Here is a 20,276-nt window from a genome sequence, read left to right as displayed (position 1 = left end):
ACCTACTTGAGAACTCACCTACAGTTAGGAGATTTTGGGAGAGAGGAGGGGAGGTTTCTCCCTTTTCTACTTGATAATCTGGCTCTGAACATCTGGCTTCCTTTCCCCCTCTGCTTTTCTGGAATGAAGGAGCCTTGATCCAGTTCTGTCACTAGATTTACGAGAAACGTGCAACAGAGACCCAGTGGGCAGCAAGACCCAGTTCTGTCACTCCTAAATTTTCCTTTGCTTCAGAGGAGTTTGCTGGCTGCTATAATATAGTTGGCCTTTCCTATTTCCTGTGCCTCTCACAGACAATAAACAGAAATATTCCAGACATTACTTTTTGTCTTGATCCCAAGAAGCATTTTCAAAACAACACAAGCACTTGCAGTGCCCACTCTCCCACACTTCTCCTCAGACTACACAGCAGAAGAGAAATACTTATACTCATCTGAGGAGACAACTGTGCCGTTAAGGAAGGGACGAATAGCTTCTTAGCCACTTCACAGTTTACTCAAAAGGGATTAGGAGGTGTAAGGGAAAATCCTTCAGGATGTTAAACATTGCTGGACAGTCTGAACTACACCAGTACAGAAAAAACACTACCTGAGCTGCAAAGAGTCAAGCAGCAGTTGCAGCCAGCCAACCATCTCCACATGAGAGCACACCCGAGGTTTTATTTACTTTGAAGACAGCCATTGAACTATGAGGAACTGTTGTCAGACTTTACAAAAGGGCAGCAGGCAGTTGGATTAACGGTGAATCCAAGGATCAGAGAATCCAGCATCCCTCAACAGCATCCCTGTCTCCTCCATCACAGAACACCCCACCAAAAAGTCCCAGGGGAATACCCAGCTTATTGCATCCGGTGTCTCATCTCATCTCCACCAGAAAAGAATACACTACATCAATAAAAGAATTTTAATTCCCCAACTTTCCAAAGGGGATAGCCCTACAACAACAACAAAAAAAGACTAGGGCTGTCACATTTCACTGGGTCAATTCATCACAACCAGTGATGTTCATCTCTGAGAATACAATAAGGTGAATCCAGACTGATCTTAGATCGAAGTTTGCTTTCAGCTGCAGAGAAACTATTTGAGAAGAAGCTTTTGAAGGAACAATACCAGATGTGACCCAAAATTACAAACAAATTCCTCTGGCAGTTTCTGGGTGGATTCCTTAGCTGTTCTGTTTTCAACTTCATTCAAACATTCAAAGCCCTACCTGGAAAAATGAGAACATTTTTCTTACCTAATCTTAACTGTTCCAACATTGTTGCAGAGCTTTGTAGCAGTTCACACTGCAAGATAGCACAGGAAGTAATTGAAGTGGCAAGCTTTCTTTAAAAATACTTTTGAAAGCCTTTGTGTCATGTATCTAAATGGTGTTATCTATCCATACAACGTTATCAAATCGTAAACCCATTATACTTCAGAATAAATCTTCACATAAGTGGCAAAACAACTACAAAACATAAGATAGGAAGTGTTGTCCATTTACCGCTCACAACTGATGCGATCTCTTCAGAGGAGTTTTCTTATGTCTACTGTAAAGAGTCAATCTTCAAGAAAAGTCAAGCCGATTATACTCTTCCCAACTTCGTTAGAAAGCACTGAAGGACTGCCTGATGTGCCAGGTTCTTGAGATGTCTTGGACTATGACCAAACAGGAAAAATAATACTAAGCTACTCTAGTTCTTTTTAGCTATTGGGAAAGAGAAAGATAAAAGTCAGTCCTTCAGTAAATGGAAGACAGCACCAAATTTGTTTAAGTTCGCAAAAGTTCTGATTGCACAGCTCTACTTTATAAGCGTTACTCTGCCACTGCTCAGATGCAGCATCCCTGTCTCCTCCATCACAGAACACCCCACCAAAAAGTCCCAGGGGAATACCCAGCTTATTGCATCCGGTGTCTCATCTCATCTCCACCAGAAAAGAATACACTACATCAATAAAAGAATTTTAATTCCCCAACTTTCCAAAGGGGATAGCCCTACAACAACAACAACAACAACAAAAGACTAGGGCTGTCACATTTCACTGGGTCAATTCAATGCACTACATCAATATATACAAACAATGCTAACACTAATGCTTTGTGTTAATATATATTAAATACATTCAAATACAAATCACCTTCTGCTTTTAATGAAGCAGAACGCTAAAGCTTTTAATACCAGGAAAGGGGGTGTGTGGATATAAACTTGTTTTAAAAAAAAGCAGATGGCACTGGTGAAAAGAACACCTACATAAAACCCATCAGAGTTGAAGATGCATGCATCTGTTGAAGAATACAGATTTTGCCACAGTTTCTTTGTTTCTCAGTCTCACATAAAAAAGTCAGAGGGCATATCCTTTCCTTTCCTTCTCTGCTGAAGCTATGAAAACATTATGGCAAACGGTTTATGAAAAATGCAATTAGTTTCTGGTCTGCTGGCTACTAGAATTATCAGGACACAGCTGATGCATTTCAGAAGGTAGCCAGGATTTAATGACTTTCCTGTGTAACTGATGTCGACTAGACAGTCTCAAGGAAAGTACAGTGAGTCTGGTTTCCAGTCTCCTTACCACATTTCATTCTCGCATCACTTGTGCTGGGTTGTTTGCGTTTTTTCTTAAGGCACAACTTAGTACATTTGACTGTCCCTATCAGAATATTGCATTTTAATAAAAAAATGTAATAACAATATAGTTCCATTATTCAAATGAAGTATTTCAGAAATAAGCCATCCATTTTAGATCACAAAAGTCAATGCTGATCACAGAACACTGAAAATCATATTCTCGGCCTTAACTCTTCAAAGCCATTTTACTGGAACCAGATTGAAAACTACTTTGAGGATTCTTACTGGGATTCTACAGCTTAAAACTTTAGAAATTCCATTACCTTAGTACATATACTAAGAAGAAATAGGGGCTTGAAGCAAGTTGTGAATGCAATTTTTTTGTTTTTTAAATACACTACACTGTTACCCTAAAAGGCCAGAATATCAACAACACTGCATAGTGTGAATACACATCTCCATTATATACATTGACCTTATAGAACTTAAAATTTTAAGGCCGGTTTCCTAAAGAATTTTGTTGTTCAGGTATTTCTATTCCCATCATACAGCTTTACAGAAGTCCAAAACGTATTACTCATGTTGCAGTCCAGGTATCACTAACACAGGACTTCAGCTGTCTGGCAGGCAAACTCAAAACCTTAATGCTAGAATTAGCACTTAAGGTTTTTTGTGCTTTGGGTTTTTTTGTTGTTGTTTTTTGTTTGTTTTGGTTTTAGTTTTGGGGTTGGGTTTTTTTGTTTGTTTTTTGCTTTTCATGGCTTCATCATGAAGGATGATTTAAAAAAAAGATATTAAGTTCTTATTTTAAAAAATACCCATTTTAAAAAAGCAGTAACTCTTGTTCTAGAGGCAATAGGCTCAGCCATACGATGAGATAAGGTCCGTTTCTCAAAATTGAAGCAAACTCCATTTTGATATTGCTGTAGAAGAGAATAGCAGAGAACACTTCATGAAATTTGCTACTCTTCCACCATTTTCTATCATCCAAACACACGCACAGTTAAAACCAGGAACATCTCAGTTCACTAGATGAGACAATCTCAGTAGTGAAACAGATTGACCTATTATTTGTAAGGCATTCATTCAAAGGATGTTTTTATTAATTTAAGAGATGTTTCTACTGGGTATCTGCTAAACATCTCTTGTATAGTCCAGGAAAGATTTTTCTCTTAATCTGCTACATGCACACACCTTTCCACTGCAACTCCACCTCTGTACTTTCAGCTGTAAGACTCAAGACGCTAGAATATGTAGTTGAGATTACACTGAATTTTTTTCTGAAACCTCCTATTGTCAAGTCTACAGCAAAGAAAAAGTTTTACACAAAAATCCTCACTTTGGAACAGCATACGTTTTTACAATGCAAGTAAGTGCTGGGAAGGAGTAATCTTCATCTTCAAATCAACTTAGAGTATCTACCATTTGTAAAGTGGGGGAGAGGAGGTGGAACAGTTTGGTTAGTCGTAGTTCTGACATCCACTGCTACCAACTAAAGAGCAGTCCCCAGTTCTCCTACAACCCTACTTGCTTTAAGTAGCAGTAATCTGTGTTGGCAACACACATCCAAACCCATGAGGATGGCAAAGGGATAGCAGCAGTTCTGGCTCATAGCAAAAAGATTTTTCATTAGACACTACAGAACCTCAAACAGATCAAATCCCAACCAGGTGAAGTATAGCACCTGCAAGAACTACGAAGAAGAAACTACATATCATTTTTCCTCCTGTGGAAAGGTAAAGCTCTAGAGAGATGGAAGGAATTGCAGAAGGCTTAAGGGACAGTTAGAAAAAGTTGAGTGCAAAGGTATTCACGGGGCAGCATGCACCACTATCATACAGTTTCTGGAGAGTATGCTAAATCAAAGCAGATTAGAAATCAATGAAAACCCTGAGAATTCTTTTTATTTGCCCTTGAGCTTTCACATTGCTCCTCCTGCACCTCCAACCTGCTACAGATTACAAACACAAAGACCAAAAGCAGCTTTGTCATGTAAAGCTGAAAATAAAAACACAGCACACTTGTTTAAGTGCGGTCATGCTGCCTACTAGTTCAGGATTTGTGTGAAAGACTGAGGAACTCCAGAGACACCACCCTCTTCCCCACCCTGCCCTTCCTTACCTGGGCACATAAAACAGGCTTCCTCATCAGCAATCTAGGACTACAGGGCTAGATTACTACATACCAATATGTGAGCTTGATCTATCCTATTTGTTACAGAGAGTTTTTGTGCTACACTGTGTGCGTTATTTCTGGAGAATGCTACCTACTGGAAGACTTTACCATGCGAGATAAAGGACTCACCTTGTACAAAATGGTTGCTTTTGGGTATGAGCCAGCAGACTTGAGGGCTTTCCTCACAGGGCTGCCCAACGGCCAAGTACCACCACTTTCAGCCCTTAGTAAATACAGAATTTGTTCAGCTGACAAAGAAAAACTTGGAAGAATGAGTTCTACTGATTATACAGGGATTTTGTCCACACTCCACTTGCTACCCATAAGCCAGCATCTACAGGGTTAAAGCAAGGTTGTGTGAGGATTCTTTTTCTCTCAAGTGCATAGTTAGAGACCTGGCCTTGGCTCGAAAATACCTCCTAAATTTTCAGAATCCTTCACAATTTGTCTTACATTTCCTCAAAACCATGGATGGCTAGCGTTAGAAACAAGGCAGTTATCAGTATGAATTCATGAAAAAACCAGGTTCTGTGTCCTACCTACCACATTTCTTTCAGCCAAGTGCCGATACCTCACTTAGGAAGAAAACTGAGGAAAACGTGGGTAGGATTAATTGGTGCTTAAAAGGCAAAAACAGACAAACCACACAACCACTAACAGCCAACTCTGCTGCGTGAAAGGCTCCTGTGTCTAACTAGTCTTGTTCTGGTTTAGATTCTAATCCTGTGGAAGCCAAACTTCACTTTCTAGGAATGTTTTTGCTCATGTAGGGACTTAATGAAGAAACCCTAGACTTCAGTGAAGGACACGGGGGGAAGGGCAGGAGGAGATCTTATCCACAGAAGGGCATGAATTTATTTTCTATAGAAGATGAAGCCTGGCAAAATGAAAGCAGGAAATCCAAATACTAAATCCAAAACCCAGCACTGTACCAGCTACTAGGAAGAAAATTAACTCTATCCCAGCCAAAACCAGGACACCCAGAAAGAAACAGGTCTGCAACATTCACTTGTGTCCAACTTCTGCTGCCAACGTTTCTTCCTGTGCTCAAAAATGGAAAGTGATAGGGTGGTTCAATTCCACCTCATTACCTGACCCACAACTAGAGAAATGCGTACAGTTTTTAAAGATGCTGGGTAGTCATTCCAGTTCAGCTCTCAGACAGAAATACAGCTTGACATACTATGTACATTCAAGGTGAGAAGCAGATGACATCATTACCAAAGCCCTAAATCAAAACACAATCCTTCAATCCATAAATTCCTGGACAACCAAACAGAAACTAACCCTTCCCCTTACTTACAATTTGCGTGCTACCTCTTGATAAACTGTAAGCCCATTCACAGTTGGATAGTTTCTCAAATATGAGAAAAGCGCTCTCGCATACAGCCTCTTGAAACCAGAGTCAAAGTGGGAAAAAATTAGTAATTGTTTGAGGGAGAGGAAGTCTCACATTCACCTTTGTTCCAGCAGTTCCTGGCAAGAGAAATAAATACCCACAACAAGCATTCATGTTTCTCCATAAAGATAACCACGCAGTGCAACAAAAGGTACATACACCCACAGGGGAATAAAGAGCAATAATTTCCCAGGAGAAATGAAGACATAAGCAAATATTCTGCTCATGCCTAATGAGTGCCAAAGAAAACTTCATACTGGACTATGCTGTATAGTCTATACATACAAATGGAAAGAAAACACGTTTTAAGAAAGTCACTCCTAAAATCTTTTATGTTTGAACATTTTAATTCAGGCACTGCGGATATAGTTCTGATCCCAATATATGTCACAGGCCATTTAACCTTCCACCTTGGTAGAAAATTACCCCCTCTCCCACACAGAACAAATGTTCAAGGAATAGATAATATTAACAGGTGAATTAACCTAAAGGTAGCTTTTTCGGTACTAAAACCAAAATGTAAATTCCATTGCTAAGTAGCGTAACATGTAGCAATACCCAAAACACATTGTGTTGTAAGATGGATTTAGTTTTAAATAGAAGATTCTAAACTGAGAAAGATCTGCTAGCACTGTAGAGCATTAAAAATTAACTGTGTCGTCTGGTAATGATTGTTTTTTGTTTTCAGAAGAAAATTTAAGACAATCGTATTTCATTATTTCATTTATGAAAAATGAGCTGTTTCTTCTAAACTTGAATATTAACCTACCCCTTGCACCATAATTTAAATGGGGGATTTAAATCCTTTTTGATCCAATTCTAGAATATGTGAAAAGAAGCAAATCTTTACACCAGCAGAATATGGATTACTGTCAAGTATTTTTACCAGTCATGGCTACATCAACTTGAAAACTGCAGAAATTATTTCATACTATGATTAATACAAATATAACTTCTTCATTAATTAAAGCAACAATCTTCATTTTCTAGGAGATCAAAAAAAATGTGATCCTGGGCTAGCTGTTCCTTCTGAAACAAGAAAAACTCCGTTGAAGAAGCTTTTCATAAAAGCACAGACCATTTATACTGCCAGAAACAGCAACAAAAAAAAAAAACCAGAGCCAGATTCTACCACCACAACTCTTAGGAGGATTCTTCTATTTTATCTGTTCTCTGCCAAGAGAAAGCATAGTCATTGAGAAAGAGTTAGTTTCTTTATACAGTGGAAATGAAGACTTTTTTTTTTAACCTTAATAATACAAGGTAAAAATAAATTATAGCTGAAAAACTCCAAGCCAGCTGTAGACACAAGTTTACAGAGCGCTGTTTAGAGATACTCAACTACTGTAAGACAGCCTTAACACTTGCCAGATCTTGCTACAGTTGAACTCTTGCTTCTGAAAGCCTAGTAGTACCTTTTGTAAACGTAAGTAACCAGTGGAAGTACAGGAGGATCAAGTCAGGGAACATTTAAAGAAACTGGACAGACGCAAATCCATGAGACCTGATGGGATGCACTTCTGAGGCCTGAGTGATCTGGCCAATGCCATGGCAAGGTCACCCTCAATTATCTTAGAAAGGTCATGGCAATCAGGAGAGGTTCTTGAGGACTGGACAAAAGCAAAAGTCACCCCCATCTTCAAGAAGGGCAGGGAAGACAATCTAGGGAGCTAGAGGCTGCTCAGCCTCACCTCAATCCAGGAAAAGCGACAGAGCTTCCTGGAAAAACATTTCAAGACAAGAAGGTGCTCTGGAGTCATTAGTGTGGATTTATAAGTGGAAGTCATGCCTGACCAACATGATAGACATTGACAATGGAATGACTGGCTCAGGGGATGAGGGGAGTACAGCAGATGTGGTTTATCCTGACTTCAGTAAGACTTTCCAACTCTGTTTCCCATAGCATCTTCATAGACAAACTGATGAAGTACAGACTAGCTAAATGGACAGTGAGACAAACTGAAAATTGACTAACCTGACAGGCTCAAATTGTTGTGATCAGCAGCATGAATTGCACATGGACCCCCGTTACTAGTGGTGACGTGGATGATGGGACCAAGTGCACCCTTAAGAAGTCCACAGGTGATACAAAACTGGGAGGAGTGGCTGATACACCAAGAGGTTGCTGCCATTCAGATGGACCTCGAAAGGATGACAAATGGGCCAACAAGAGCCTCAGGAAGATAGTTCAACAAAAGGAAATGCAAAGTCCTGCAGCTGGGGAGGTATAACCAGCTGGAAAGCAGCTTGGCAGAAAAGGATCTGGAGGTTCTGGTGGACATCAAGTTGAACATGAGCCAGCAATGTGCCCTTGCAGCAAAGGCAGCCAACTGTATCCCAGCCTGCATCACTGGCAGGAAGCACTGATAGCAGATTGAGAGAGTTGATCCTTCCCCTCTACTTAGCACTGGTGAGTGAGGCTACATCTAGACTGCTGGGTCCAGGTCTGGGCTCCTCTGTACAAGAGAGACATGGACATTCAGAGAGTCCAGTAAAGGGCCATAAAGATGATAAAGGGATTGGAGCATCTGACACACAAGGAGAGGCTTAGAGAGCTGGGACAGTTTACCCTGGAGAAGAAAGGGCTCAAGGGGTAATCTTATCAATGTGTATAAATACCTGGAGGGGGGAGAGAGGGGGGGTAAAGACGACAGAACCAGACTCTTTTCAGTGACAGCCAGTGAACAGACAAGAGGGAATGAGCACAAATTGAAATACAAGCACTTCCATTTAAACATAATAAAGCATCCATATTTTTTTTTTCCCTCAAAATCTACAGGTGACTGAGCACTGCAACAGGCTGCCCAGGGATGCTGTAAAGTCTCCATCTTCGGAGGTGCTCAAAAAATCTGACTGCACGTGGTTCTGGGCAACCTGCTCTAGCTAACTCTTTTGAGCAGTGGGTTGGCTTAAACATCTCCAGACATGTCACTTCCAATCTGTGAGTTTGTATACTTCAGGCTCTAAAGTAGACATTGAGATATGGCCAGAAGTTGATTGGAAAATGTCCTAATGTAATTTTACTGCCTGTACTGATCCCCACTGGCAGTCTAGTATTGCAGAAGAGAGCAATTCCTCAGCAAGAGGCTCTGCAGTAAGAGCACCTATGTTCTCAAACCCTGCTAAGAACAGATGAGGGCCTTCAAGCTTGTTGGCTACAAAAGAGTACAATCAAACATGAACTCAAGGAGGAAGGTCAGCTACTAGATCTTCTTGACATACAAGAGCATATTGTTAGTTTCAACTTAATGCTAGCATGGCTAACTGGAATTGAAATCCTTCTGCTCCGAGGCTTTTATTTATACCTCTTTTAGTAAATCCTAAGGTTCCAAAAATTCTAAAAGCATGAGTTGTAGTAGTATAATATCAACAATTTTCACCACATATTTCAGCAATAGCTTATTGTTTCCATCATCTTAGTTTAAAAAAGTTATGTTGATGCCACAAGCAACTTCCTTATAAACTGTCAGAGAAAAGGCAAATGGAATACAGAGAATAGAAATATGTTTTACTAGGTACCACATAAAAGATGATCTGTTCAGTACTTCTGTTAGTGACCAGCTGTTGCCTTTTGTCTTGCGCTCCAGTAGTGAACTAGATCAGGTCCTACCATCTGTACTGCCAGCGACAAAACAACAACATATTCCATGATAAGAGCCATGAGCACCGCAAGAAACTCTCAAATACATGCACTTTCTGTTCATCAGTTACCACAATAGCTTTACTATCTCTCAAGGGTAGGATTTAAATGAAATACTAGTTCTTTAAATAATCATTACACAATTTAAGGAAAAAAAAACCTCCAAGTTCCTCTATCCCATGCAGTCACACTTACACAGAAAGAGGATTGTGTGCAAGCTGGCAACAAAGTAGTATCAGAGCCTTAAATAGATGGCCTGCTTCTCCACAATGCATGCAGTCATACAAGCAATAAAAGTCTGGGCTCCCCATGAACTGACAAGATTACACTTGTAATGTGACAACTAGACTTGATCCAAATTCTCCTTTCACTGTCAAACAAGCCTGTGTGACTCTTGATCAAAAGGGGTTCTTCCTAGTTAACTATCATTGATATTATGCCAGTGTTTCTGACTTCGCTTTTTTTCTTTCTTAAAAACAAAGACATCTGATCTCATAACTGTTCCTTTTATAATATCATCTGCAAATTTCATTAGTGTTTTTACAGGAACAAAGAAGGAAATGGAGGAAGATAATTTTAAAAATAGATTCACTGAAAAGAGTATTAAAACACCTTCCTCTAAGTTAGCATGCTGTTTGAGAAGACTTCAGTATAGTGTTCCTGCAGCTATTATACGCATTTGTACACAAATCCCCGAGAAAGAAAAGTGTCACATGATTTAAGATGTTGATATGACAAATTTACGTATTGCAGACAGGAGTTTCCTGATTCAAAACACGGGCATGAAAGAGAGCTTCCTGTTTCCCTCTTTACTCCAAGAAGGGTCCTAGGAAGGGTTTATAGCACAGCCTGCCTGGAATACAGAGCTCCAGGTTACGTACTGTACTACCAGCACACTACTAAAGCAGGGATATGATGGCAACGTAAGTCTAACTACGTGACTCTTCAGCTCGAGAGAGTCACTATGCCACCTATTTCTGAATGCAAGTTGCTGTATGTTACGCATTTTCATATCTCAATTCTGAAAACAGATGTGTTACAAAACAAGCCCTTCCCACTGAGCAAAGATCCACTAAAATCAGAGCAATAACTGATATGCCACTATAGATTCCTCTGTTTAAAAGCCCACGCATATAAATGAAACCTGGGGTTGCATTTTCAGCAGCGTTGTTGAGCACAAGAAGGAAAAAGATTCCCAATGCCATGCAGATGCCTACAGTAATTACACAGTTCAAATAAATACAGACGTGTTAAACATCCATTTGCATGAACAGGTAGTCTTATAACAAGGGTTTCAACTAGGTGGGGTGAGGGAAATGCATATAGGAAAAAAGAAAAAAAAAAAAAGAGACACCCAGCAATTTTTTTTTCCCCATTTACTTGTTTAAGGCAGAGGTCACAAAAGAGTGTAGGGTGAAGAGAACTACTTTGCCAAGAAATTACTTTTGTTGAGTTTGGATACCGGCACAGAGTTGAAGCCTTTTCCTCAGATATCTGGTAAAACACAGCCAACTCAAGCCTTTCCTTTAAGGCAGCACTTGGAACTGTTTGTGCCTATTCCAGGCTTTCCTACAGTTCGGTCTATGTAACACAATCACAACAGCACTTCTTCACACCTCCATATAGCAGATACATGAGAGCATTTCCCTGACCAGCACAGTTTAGTCCTGGTTGTTTTTGCTTTAGAGCTTCTTGGAGTAAAGACCCTTACTCTGTTTGGTCAATATGCAGACCTTACTAATTTCTTGAGAAGAATGGCCATGGTCCCTGCTGAGTTCTCCTTCTGTATGGAGACATCTACAGATACAGACACCACAGTGGCAAGCATGTAAGAGGTGTGATCTAGGATAACGGGGACTTCTTTAATGACCTACAGCATAACATCAAGATGATAGCACCTCCTCTATGCTTCAACTCCTCCAAGGAGATCTCACGTAAAACTGTCCTTAATATGATGTCTATGCTAGAAGGCATGCGGGTAGACTTGGAATTAAGTGAGGGATGTGATCAGACAGAACTAATAGCTTTTCCGCCAAGGTCAGCTACAACACTACTAGTACTCAATGTAAATGCTACTTGAGTAACAGAGTCCCGCAGCATGTCTACCCAGTCACAACTTCTACATCCGTATTCCTAGAAAGTGTTGCGCGTTTCTTTTCCTTATGAACAAGGAACAGATTCTACCAACAGCCCACCACCCATTTTTCAAGTTTTGAAGGTTTTTACTCCTTAATGAAATAGTTGCCCTAATTTAGCAAAGCACATGTCCTGTATTAAAGAATACAGACGTAGCTGACTACAAAACAAAGAGCAGAAATAAACCAGTTGTGCATTTCAGCCTTCAAATGTCATCCACTGCCTTCTGCCAGTCACTTTCCTAACACAAACAAGACCCACAAAGAAGCAAACCAATTCCTAGTTAGGAATTGTTCGCAGAAGTGAGGAATCCAGAAGTAGCCAAAGAACAGAAAATGCCAGAAAACAAAGTTTGCTGAGGAGATTTCTAGGGTTAGCAATTTAGACTTAAAACTATGTAGCCAATTCTGAATACATGTTGATGTTTTTTTTCCACAAGTAATGATACAGTATCAACTTCAGCTCGGATTTTATGAGTCCAGTTTGGTAGAAGGATTTTCTTTCAAGAAAACAAAAATACAGTTTCAGTTTAGGAAAGTTACCAAAGCAATCTCATTTCCTTCCCTGCCTGTGGGGAGTGGGTAAAAGACAGACTAGGATGTGCAAGTCCTAGACTCCTACCACCTTAGCTGAGAGGGTTCTGCTAGAACCTTTTCATGTCATGCATCACCAGCACCAAAGTTTATTCAGGCCTCTGACTGGCACCCAGTTAACTTTTTTTTTTTAAAAATAAGATGTATAAAAGAAAGAGCATCCAGTTACATTTGCACTGGGCTGAAGCAGTCATCCAAGCCAAAGATAACTCCCTAGAGCACAGTTAGTTAGCTTATATCTATTACCAAAATAATAATAAAATAAAAGAGACCCTACCTTCCCCCAGAAGAACATTTTATGAAATAACATGCATGTGAGCCACTAAGTGACTTTCTAGAAAGCTACAGATAACATTAGCAACTTTTTAAGCCTAAATCCCCCACAGATCTGTACTTTGTGTGTGTATATAAACACACATGCCTGTGTACACACACATAGAGGCAGTTCTTTTTTTTTTTTTTTTTAAGAAAGAAAATAGAAATAGAAAATACTGTATTATGGGAAACCAAAAGCAGCACAGCAGCTCACTTCATTGCATTATCCGACCCTCCTCCTGCCCCTGCCATGTGATCTGGACAACAAGCAGCAACATAAGCACTGAGCTTAGAGTAAATTTACTTTTTGGAGACAAACTGAGTAAACACACACACACACACCCCTTTTGCATCATTCAGTTGAAAGTTACATAAAAAAAGAATATCATTAGCAGCATTTATAAAGGCTACTTTTGGTTAGCAGCAGTTGGCCACTGTCAGAGTGCAAATTCACTTTTAAAATCAACATTGGTTGAAGGAGCAACATTCAAAATGTCAATATCTTTCCTGTCCAAGTCTGGCTGTTAAGAGGCAAGTCTCAGCTCCCTGAATGCAGTAGAGTGAAACACAACTACAGGTAAAATGCAAGAACCAACCCTGGCCGAGCACCAGAAAGCAGAACACGATCACATAAGTAAGCCCAGCACGAAAAGTGCCATTGAGCAGCACCATAATATTTACAGTAGTCCTATGGAGGGTGTTACGGTTCAGTTGCAGCTATTATGCACTGGGGAGGTGTACGAAAGAAGACTAGCCAAACCAGGACAAAAAGACTTCTCCAAGAACAGCAAGATACATTATCTCAACAGATCACCTGGGAAAGGATCAGAACAGTAAGCAAGACACTGGTAAAAGCTATATGCTAAACTTCATGTTTAACATGTCAGATAGTAATGCGTAAAAGCAACTCGCATCACAACAAAGTGGCAATAAACTGCACATCCTAGGAGCCATTTAGCACCTAACTTGATGAGACTCTTCACTCCATTCTGGGAATCCTGTGGGGTGGGGGGGGAAATAATACCAGAATGAAAAACTGCCCTGGCTGTTGAAGATGTAGTGCACAAAGAAGATAGCTCAGGGGGAGAGACGGGGGTATCATAATTTTGTAATTAAATAATTCAATAAAAACTAATTTACTGTCTTTTCCATTCCCTTACACTCATTAAAATATCCTGTGAGGCTCCACAGATTCTAGCAACCAGTATAAACCATTGATAAACTTTTCTGTTTTGACTCTTAAACAATAGCTTACCCATCAGTAATACCATTTCTCTAGTGCAAGACCACCATGTTATACTGCTTTTCAGACCTGACATAAACACTGCATGTGAAGTTAATCTACCAACACTTTGTGGGGAAACAAATCCTAACATATGCAAAAGTCTATAGGTCCTGAATAACAGAACTTTTGGATTTAAAAGATTTCCACACGCAACGTCTGATGTGTCAGAACACTTGCCATCACTGAATTAGCAGAAATCTAATCAAAGGCAGCATTCGCAAGGAATCACTGTGTCCAACAGCACCTTCAAGAAAGAGGACACAAGTATGAAATCTTAGGTCTGTAAAGCAGACCTTTTCCCCCTGCTGAAGGGAGGGATTTAAGAGAGTAGCCTACTCCAAAACAAACACAGGCTGACCTATTTCACCACAGTGCTACATGCTGGCAATCCCTAGCTAACGTACACCAGCTCACACCTCATCATAGTTAAAGCCACCTTCATGAACCATCTTGCCTGTGCTTTGCGGCAACTATATCCCACGACATAGGCACGTTTCTGCACTGGCACTTACACTAGCGGGACACTGGGATCTACACAGGAATTCTCCCTCCAAGTGGCTTGTGAATATAAAATGCCACAAATAAAAGTTTGGAGAAGGAATATTTTCCAAACCAGAACTGAGTTAAAGTTATTCCCAAAGAGTTTCCATTTAAATCTTCCCAAATTAAATATTCAGATTCAAAAAGAAAAAAAAATTAGTTTGTCAGCAAGGCTTGTGATTCGGGAAGGATGTTGATTTCCTTGCCTAAGCTGCCATTTCACCTATTTCTCCCTTGCCATCCTCTGTTCTCCACAGCACCAGGCCCCTGTGTCATATCGAGTCTTTCATGATTTGTTTTAGCAGATCAACCAGAGCTGCCGCACGCTGTCACCAACCCTCTCCAGACCAGCTTCTGGAAGGAGAAGGGGCAGGAGGTACCCAAAGGAAGTTTATCAACAACTGCAGCAATCCGGACAGTTGACTCATTAAAAAGACATCCCTTCATAAGGTCTGAACATTGTCAAAATGTTGTACCATTATTTAGCTGCTCTCAAATTTGACTGGCTCCCAAGTCTCACAATTTAATGAGGAAGACAAATGCTGAAAAATTACGGTTATTTTGCAAAGCAGCCATTCCACCTCAATGCCACAGCTTCCTTTCGCATGTAAGAACAGAGATTGCTCTGCTGGTTCATGTCACAAAGCCAATTTCCTTATAAAACAGAAACCTGTGATTTTAAAGTCCTCCCCCTCACCTTGTGGATGCAAAAGTGTCTCAGGTGGTAAGAGGGACAGCGTTCAGTCACTTTTTCCCAAAGAAAGCGGGTAGAAGTCAGCTGCTCCCCCCTCCAGCAGCAGGCTCTATAGCCAGCCCCCACCTAGCCTCGTGCCCAGCACGCATAAGGTTATTCTGCACAGAAACAGCATGCAGCAAAGTACGAACAGCAACTGCTTCGGTGTCTAATCAACTCAACAATAGCTAAAGGGCGATACACTTCAATTCAGCCTCCTCATCTGCGATGATGAATGGTGTCTTACACGGTCAGCTGCAATTCTCTTCAGCAGTACCTTTTAACAAAGGTCCTTGAACAAAAACCTGATTTTTGATAGCTTCTACAACAACAGGCTGCTCCTCCCGCTATCAGACATGAGGTAGGCATGCCTCCTCTTATTTAAAAATCAAGCAAAGAACTAAATCAATGACAGAAAGGTGAATGATTTATCCCTAAGGCAAGAAAGTGAAGGACAACAATAAGCACTCTTGCTAAGGTAACTGACACTACATTTCCACTGCACAGGCGCAAGCCTTACAAGAACTGCTCCATGATCAAATGGATTTCTTGCTCCAGTGATCTATTACCTTCAGTCGTGCTATTCAAACACAACTGCTGGAACACATTCAGCAAGACTAACTTCAAGCTTTAACACTTCAGTCAGAATCTACTGCACGCTATGATAAGCCTGAAATATCAAGCTCCATGTTTTTCTAGGTAAACAAGCTTTCAGAAATCATCTCCCTTATAGAAACATTTTAAAAGGCCAAATGAAAACTAGGAAGATAAACTTGTATTTAATAATTTACTTTTAAAAAAAGAGGTGAACTCCTGTAGACAAAATTTGGTATGTTACTTTTTTTTTTTTTAAATGAGTGTTGTGTTCGTATCCCATCCGCATGACATGATTTTTCAGAGAAGCAATTTTATTCACTTTTAACCTTCATTTAGAGAAAGTTTTAGCCTGTCTTAGAAAATTAAATTTGTGGAAAACAGATATACTCAAAGGTGCCAGGAATTATTCACCAGACTCTGTAAACAAACTAATTTAGACTCCTCAAACATCCAACTCCTGTCCATCTTAACATGATGATTGTAGCTTCCAATAAAATTCTATTCAATAAGGCCTTGGGCGAGCAAATAAGTAAAGGCGGTACAGTGTAGTTATGTGATTAGTCACAAACACTTGGACAGCTGCCTGAGATTATTACATACACAGTGTATATGTGAATTTCAAAAAACTGTCTGGTACTGCTAAGTGTAATAATCCATGCAAAACATGATTTCCTAGTAATAAAGGTAATCTAGTGTTTTAGAAGTGGTACGTCGAGCAGGAGTTATCCTTGCCCCAATGCATCTCTTCAGCTTTGAAACGAGAAGCAGTTTGGGCAAATTCCTGACGTTCCGCAGTTTCACAGCGGATGGGAAGGCTGCGTGAAAAACAGCAGCCATTTGAAAAATCATTTGTAGTTGTCTTTCTGAAATCTCACCTCGGATATTAGCAAGCAGCAAATGAGAAAACAGCATTCAAGAAATTCAGCTAACAAAGGTACTTTTCTCCATCCCTAACATGGCATACCATAGTACAACGTTAGCCTACAAAGCCCGCTATGCTGAAAACTACGTACCACATACCTAACCACGGATGCCACTCTATGAACGTCAACCCAGATATTCAGGTTGCACACAGCAATTGGGTGTTTTCTCAGAGTGCTACCCCTCCACCCGGGATCGCAATCACATCCTGTTAAAAGGCAACTTTTTATGGCAATTAAGCAGTTCAATTGTCAAAGGCACCAAAAGCCCCAGTAGCTTATGAAAAAAGGCCTCCCTTCACCAGATTTAGATTTGTTCTCCTCTGCATCACCCAGAAAGAAGGTAGCAAATAAGAGCTTCTCCAAGTTTCACAGTAGTTGATGATGCACAGAAGATGCTAGGAAACCCAGACCTATGAGCACACTAATGGTGCATGGGACAAGTTACCTAAATTGAAAGATCAAAGTTTTGGCCACGAGGTTTAGGGATTTTTTTTTTATTATTTATTTTTGTTTTCTTTTATTTTTAAACCAGTATTCTACCTATTTCTCAACCCAGGTAATAGTCTGTACTGCAAAGATTAGTTTGCCACATGTAGTCTGCATTGCCAAGGTCCAACCTCCACTCGGAACAGAGGAAAGAGGTGAATTAATTAAGAATATCCTAGTTGCACCAATCCTCCTTTTCCTTACAGTTCCTATCAGGTAGTTCTGGAACAGTAAAGCTCTCCTCCACTTCACCGAGGGCTCCAGAAGACTCAGTGTCCATCACATTCCTCCCCCAAAATTGTACACTAATTGAAGCAAGCATTCCTCTGACCTCACAGGAAAGCTCAGGGATGCAGCCATGCCGTCCTATCATCACGCTGAACACCCCTCAGCAATACGATTTTTTACAAGTGACCAGAACTATAAACACTGACCCCTTCAACTCTGGGGACAAACTAGGATTTCCCCATTCAGGAAGAATCCAAAGCGCCTTTGATCGCAACTTCCAGGTTCGCCCCACTTATGCAGAAGTTATTCTAGCGATGGTAGCAAGTGAGTGAAACCCCACAACAGTGAGAATATCTTTAGCTTAAAGCTTCTGACTTCTTCAACTCTTCCGAAAGCAGAGCTCATTTGGCAGGAAGCTCAAATCACCTCTCATTTGCAGAACCTGTTCGAGAAGTGGTGGTTTTCCCCTTTCCTTTTCACAGTCTTCATGCATATCTTGGATGCGAGAGAGGTGTATTCTTTGGCAGTTGCCTTCTGGACTCCCAAAGAATCGAGCAGACCATAGGACCATCTCCCTTGCTCCACCCACAAAACCTCAAACCCCCCCACGCCCCCACACCCCCGCAAAAAAAAAGGCAGGCAGCATGTAGTGATCCTATATAGCTGCCCAGTACTATGAGGGGAAGACATATATCCTATATCACTGCCTAAATACTATGAGGGCAACACACATACAAGACAGCTAAAAGTTAAAGAAAGCTTCAGACTAGCTGGCAGGAAGACAAACTTTCTGTAGTTGCCATTGGTTTGCCTGACACCAGCTGACTGTTCCAGTAGTCCTTCACACCAGCAGCAAAGCAGCTGAAATTCATCCCTGATGCAACTCCAGCGAGACTAATAGGTTTCCACAAGAATGAATCAGGCCCTGTATATCTAAAACCAAACCCACTAAAGTTTCACTGAAGCGAAATTGCAGGAGTAGGATCCATGGATAACAGCTGGAGAACATTAACTCTCCCCCCCCCCCTCCCCTTTCCCGGGGTTAATTTTTTTTTTTCTCTGTTCAGACAGGAAGCAGTCATATACCATACTGCATAATATAAGGATCCTGGGATATAAAGACAAGTCGAAAAGGATTACAAAGAGCGCTCTAAAAGTTTCTAGCGGAGTTAACGCTGCCGTCGCCCCTGAGCTGCCTCCGCATTTTAAGCCACGCCGCTGCCCCTGCATCGTGAATTGAGGCAGCAGTTACCTCCCACCTATTTAAAAAAAAAAAAAAAGACACAAAAAAACCCCACAATTAAGGGTATTTTAAGGGTTTCAGCGCAGCGGGAGCCCGAGGGCCGTGTCCTGGTTCCCGGCGGGGGTCGCCCCCGACTTCGGGGGGGGGGGGGGGGTGCCCGGGCGAGAGGCGCCGCGGCGGGGGGACCCCGCCGCGGCGCCTCTCGCCCGGGCACCCCCCCCCCCCCCCCGGGCCGGGGCGACCCCGCTGCTGCCCCAGCACCCCTCTTTTTCCCCCGACTCACCCTCGCTGCCGTACTGCTTGCCATTGTTCGCGCCCATCCCGCCGGCTTCATGCTCGCCGCCGCCTCCCCACGCCGCCGCGCAGCATCTCTACCGCGGGGAGCCGAGCGGCCGCGGGTGGTGGAGTGGAGCCGGGGTGTGGTGGTGGTGGTTGGTGGTGGAAGGGGGGGGAGCCCCCGGGAGTTTTCACGGCGACATGTCCGAAGCAGCCCTGCAACTTCCTCCGCTTCTTCTCGGGTGGCCGACACCCACACTTTCCCCCCTCCAAAAAAAAAAAAAAAAAAAAAAAAAAGAAGAGAGAGAGAGGGAAAGAATCAAAAATGCGACCGACGTATCGGGGCGCCTTCCCCGCCCCGGTTTCCAGCCGGGGTGTCAGGGCAAGGGAGGCGGCTCCAGTTATAATCCACAAGCGGGACGGGCGGGACGGCCCCCGGGCGCAGGCTCCGCCGCCGGCGCTGGGGCTCCTCCGGTACTCCAGCGCCGCTCCGCCTTCCTCCTCCTCGCAGCCCCGCTGCTGCCTTCCCCCGGGAAGCCGCCGCCAGCCACTTGTTGCCCGGGGAGGGAGGAAGGGGAGAGCCGCCGCCGCGGACTTTTGTTAGCGGCAGGCGCCTCCTCCCGGCGCCCAGCGCCGCCGGGCCAGGGGGAGGGAAGGAGGGAGGGAGGGATGGAGGACGGAGCCGTGAGCCGGCCCCGGCCTTTAAAGACACAGCGCCCGGCCCGGGGCTCCCCCCGCGACTCCCCCCCCCCTCCCGCTGTCGCGCCCGGCCGCGGGCCGCCCCCGCCGGCTGTGCCCCAGCGGAGCGCCCCGGGGGCCGCCCGGCCCGGCTTTCCTGTCCTTCTCCTTGCGGGGCTCTGCCCCAGCCCCCACGCCCTCCGGCCCTCCTCATCTCGCCCGCGGCCGCGCCCCGACGGGAGGGTAGGCCGGGCCCTCCCCGGGCTGCCCCGCGCGGGGCGGCCGCAGGGCCGAGCCCCGAAGCCCACCGTGAAGGCAGCGGGGCGCTGCGGGGGGTGCCGTGCGGCACAGCTCGCAGAGAACCATCCGGGGCGGGATTGGAAGCTGTTCGCCCGGGTGTCCCTCCGACTGTTAGGCGCTGCCGGTCGGGCACCTCTCCGCCGCCTTCCAGCCCTGCGCAACTCACAGGCGTCGGGAGAAA

General features: G+C 42.8%; 1 protein-coding gene across 1 annotated transcript in view; it reads right to left on the bottom strand.

Moving 5' to 3' along the window:
- Window positions 1–19,674, bottom strand: part of FBXL7 (F-box and leucine rich repeat protein 7) — a 195,001-nt gene extending 175,327 nt beyond the window's left edge. Inside the window, exon 1 of the mRNA XM_076330363.1 lies at window positions 19,125–19,674. Within this exon, the coding sequence (XP_076186478.1) occupies window positions 19,125–19,161 (37 nt within the window). The 5' untranslated portion in view covers window positions 19,162–19,674. The remainder of the gene's footprint in view (window positions 1–19,124) is intronic.
- Window positions 19,675–20,276: the final 602 nt, after the last annotated feature.

Source organism: Aptenodytes patagonicus, chromosome 2 (assembly GCF_965638725.1).
Source record: "Aptenodytes patagonicus chromosome 2, bAptPat1.pri.cur, whole genome shotgun sequence".
NCBI classification, from domain to species: Eukaryota; Metazoa; Chordata; class Aves; order Sphenisciformes; family Spheniscidae; genus Aptenodytes; species Aptenodytes patagonicus.
The sequence above is the reverse complement of the archived record's forward strand: the minus strand, read 5'-3'. Positions and strand labels throughout refer to the sequence as shown.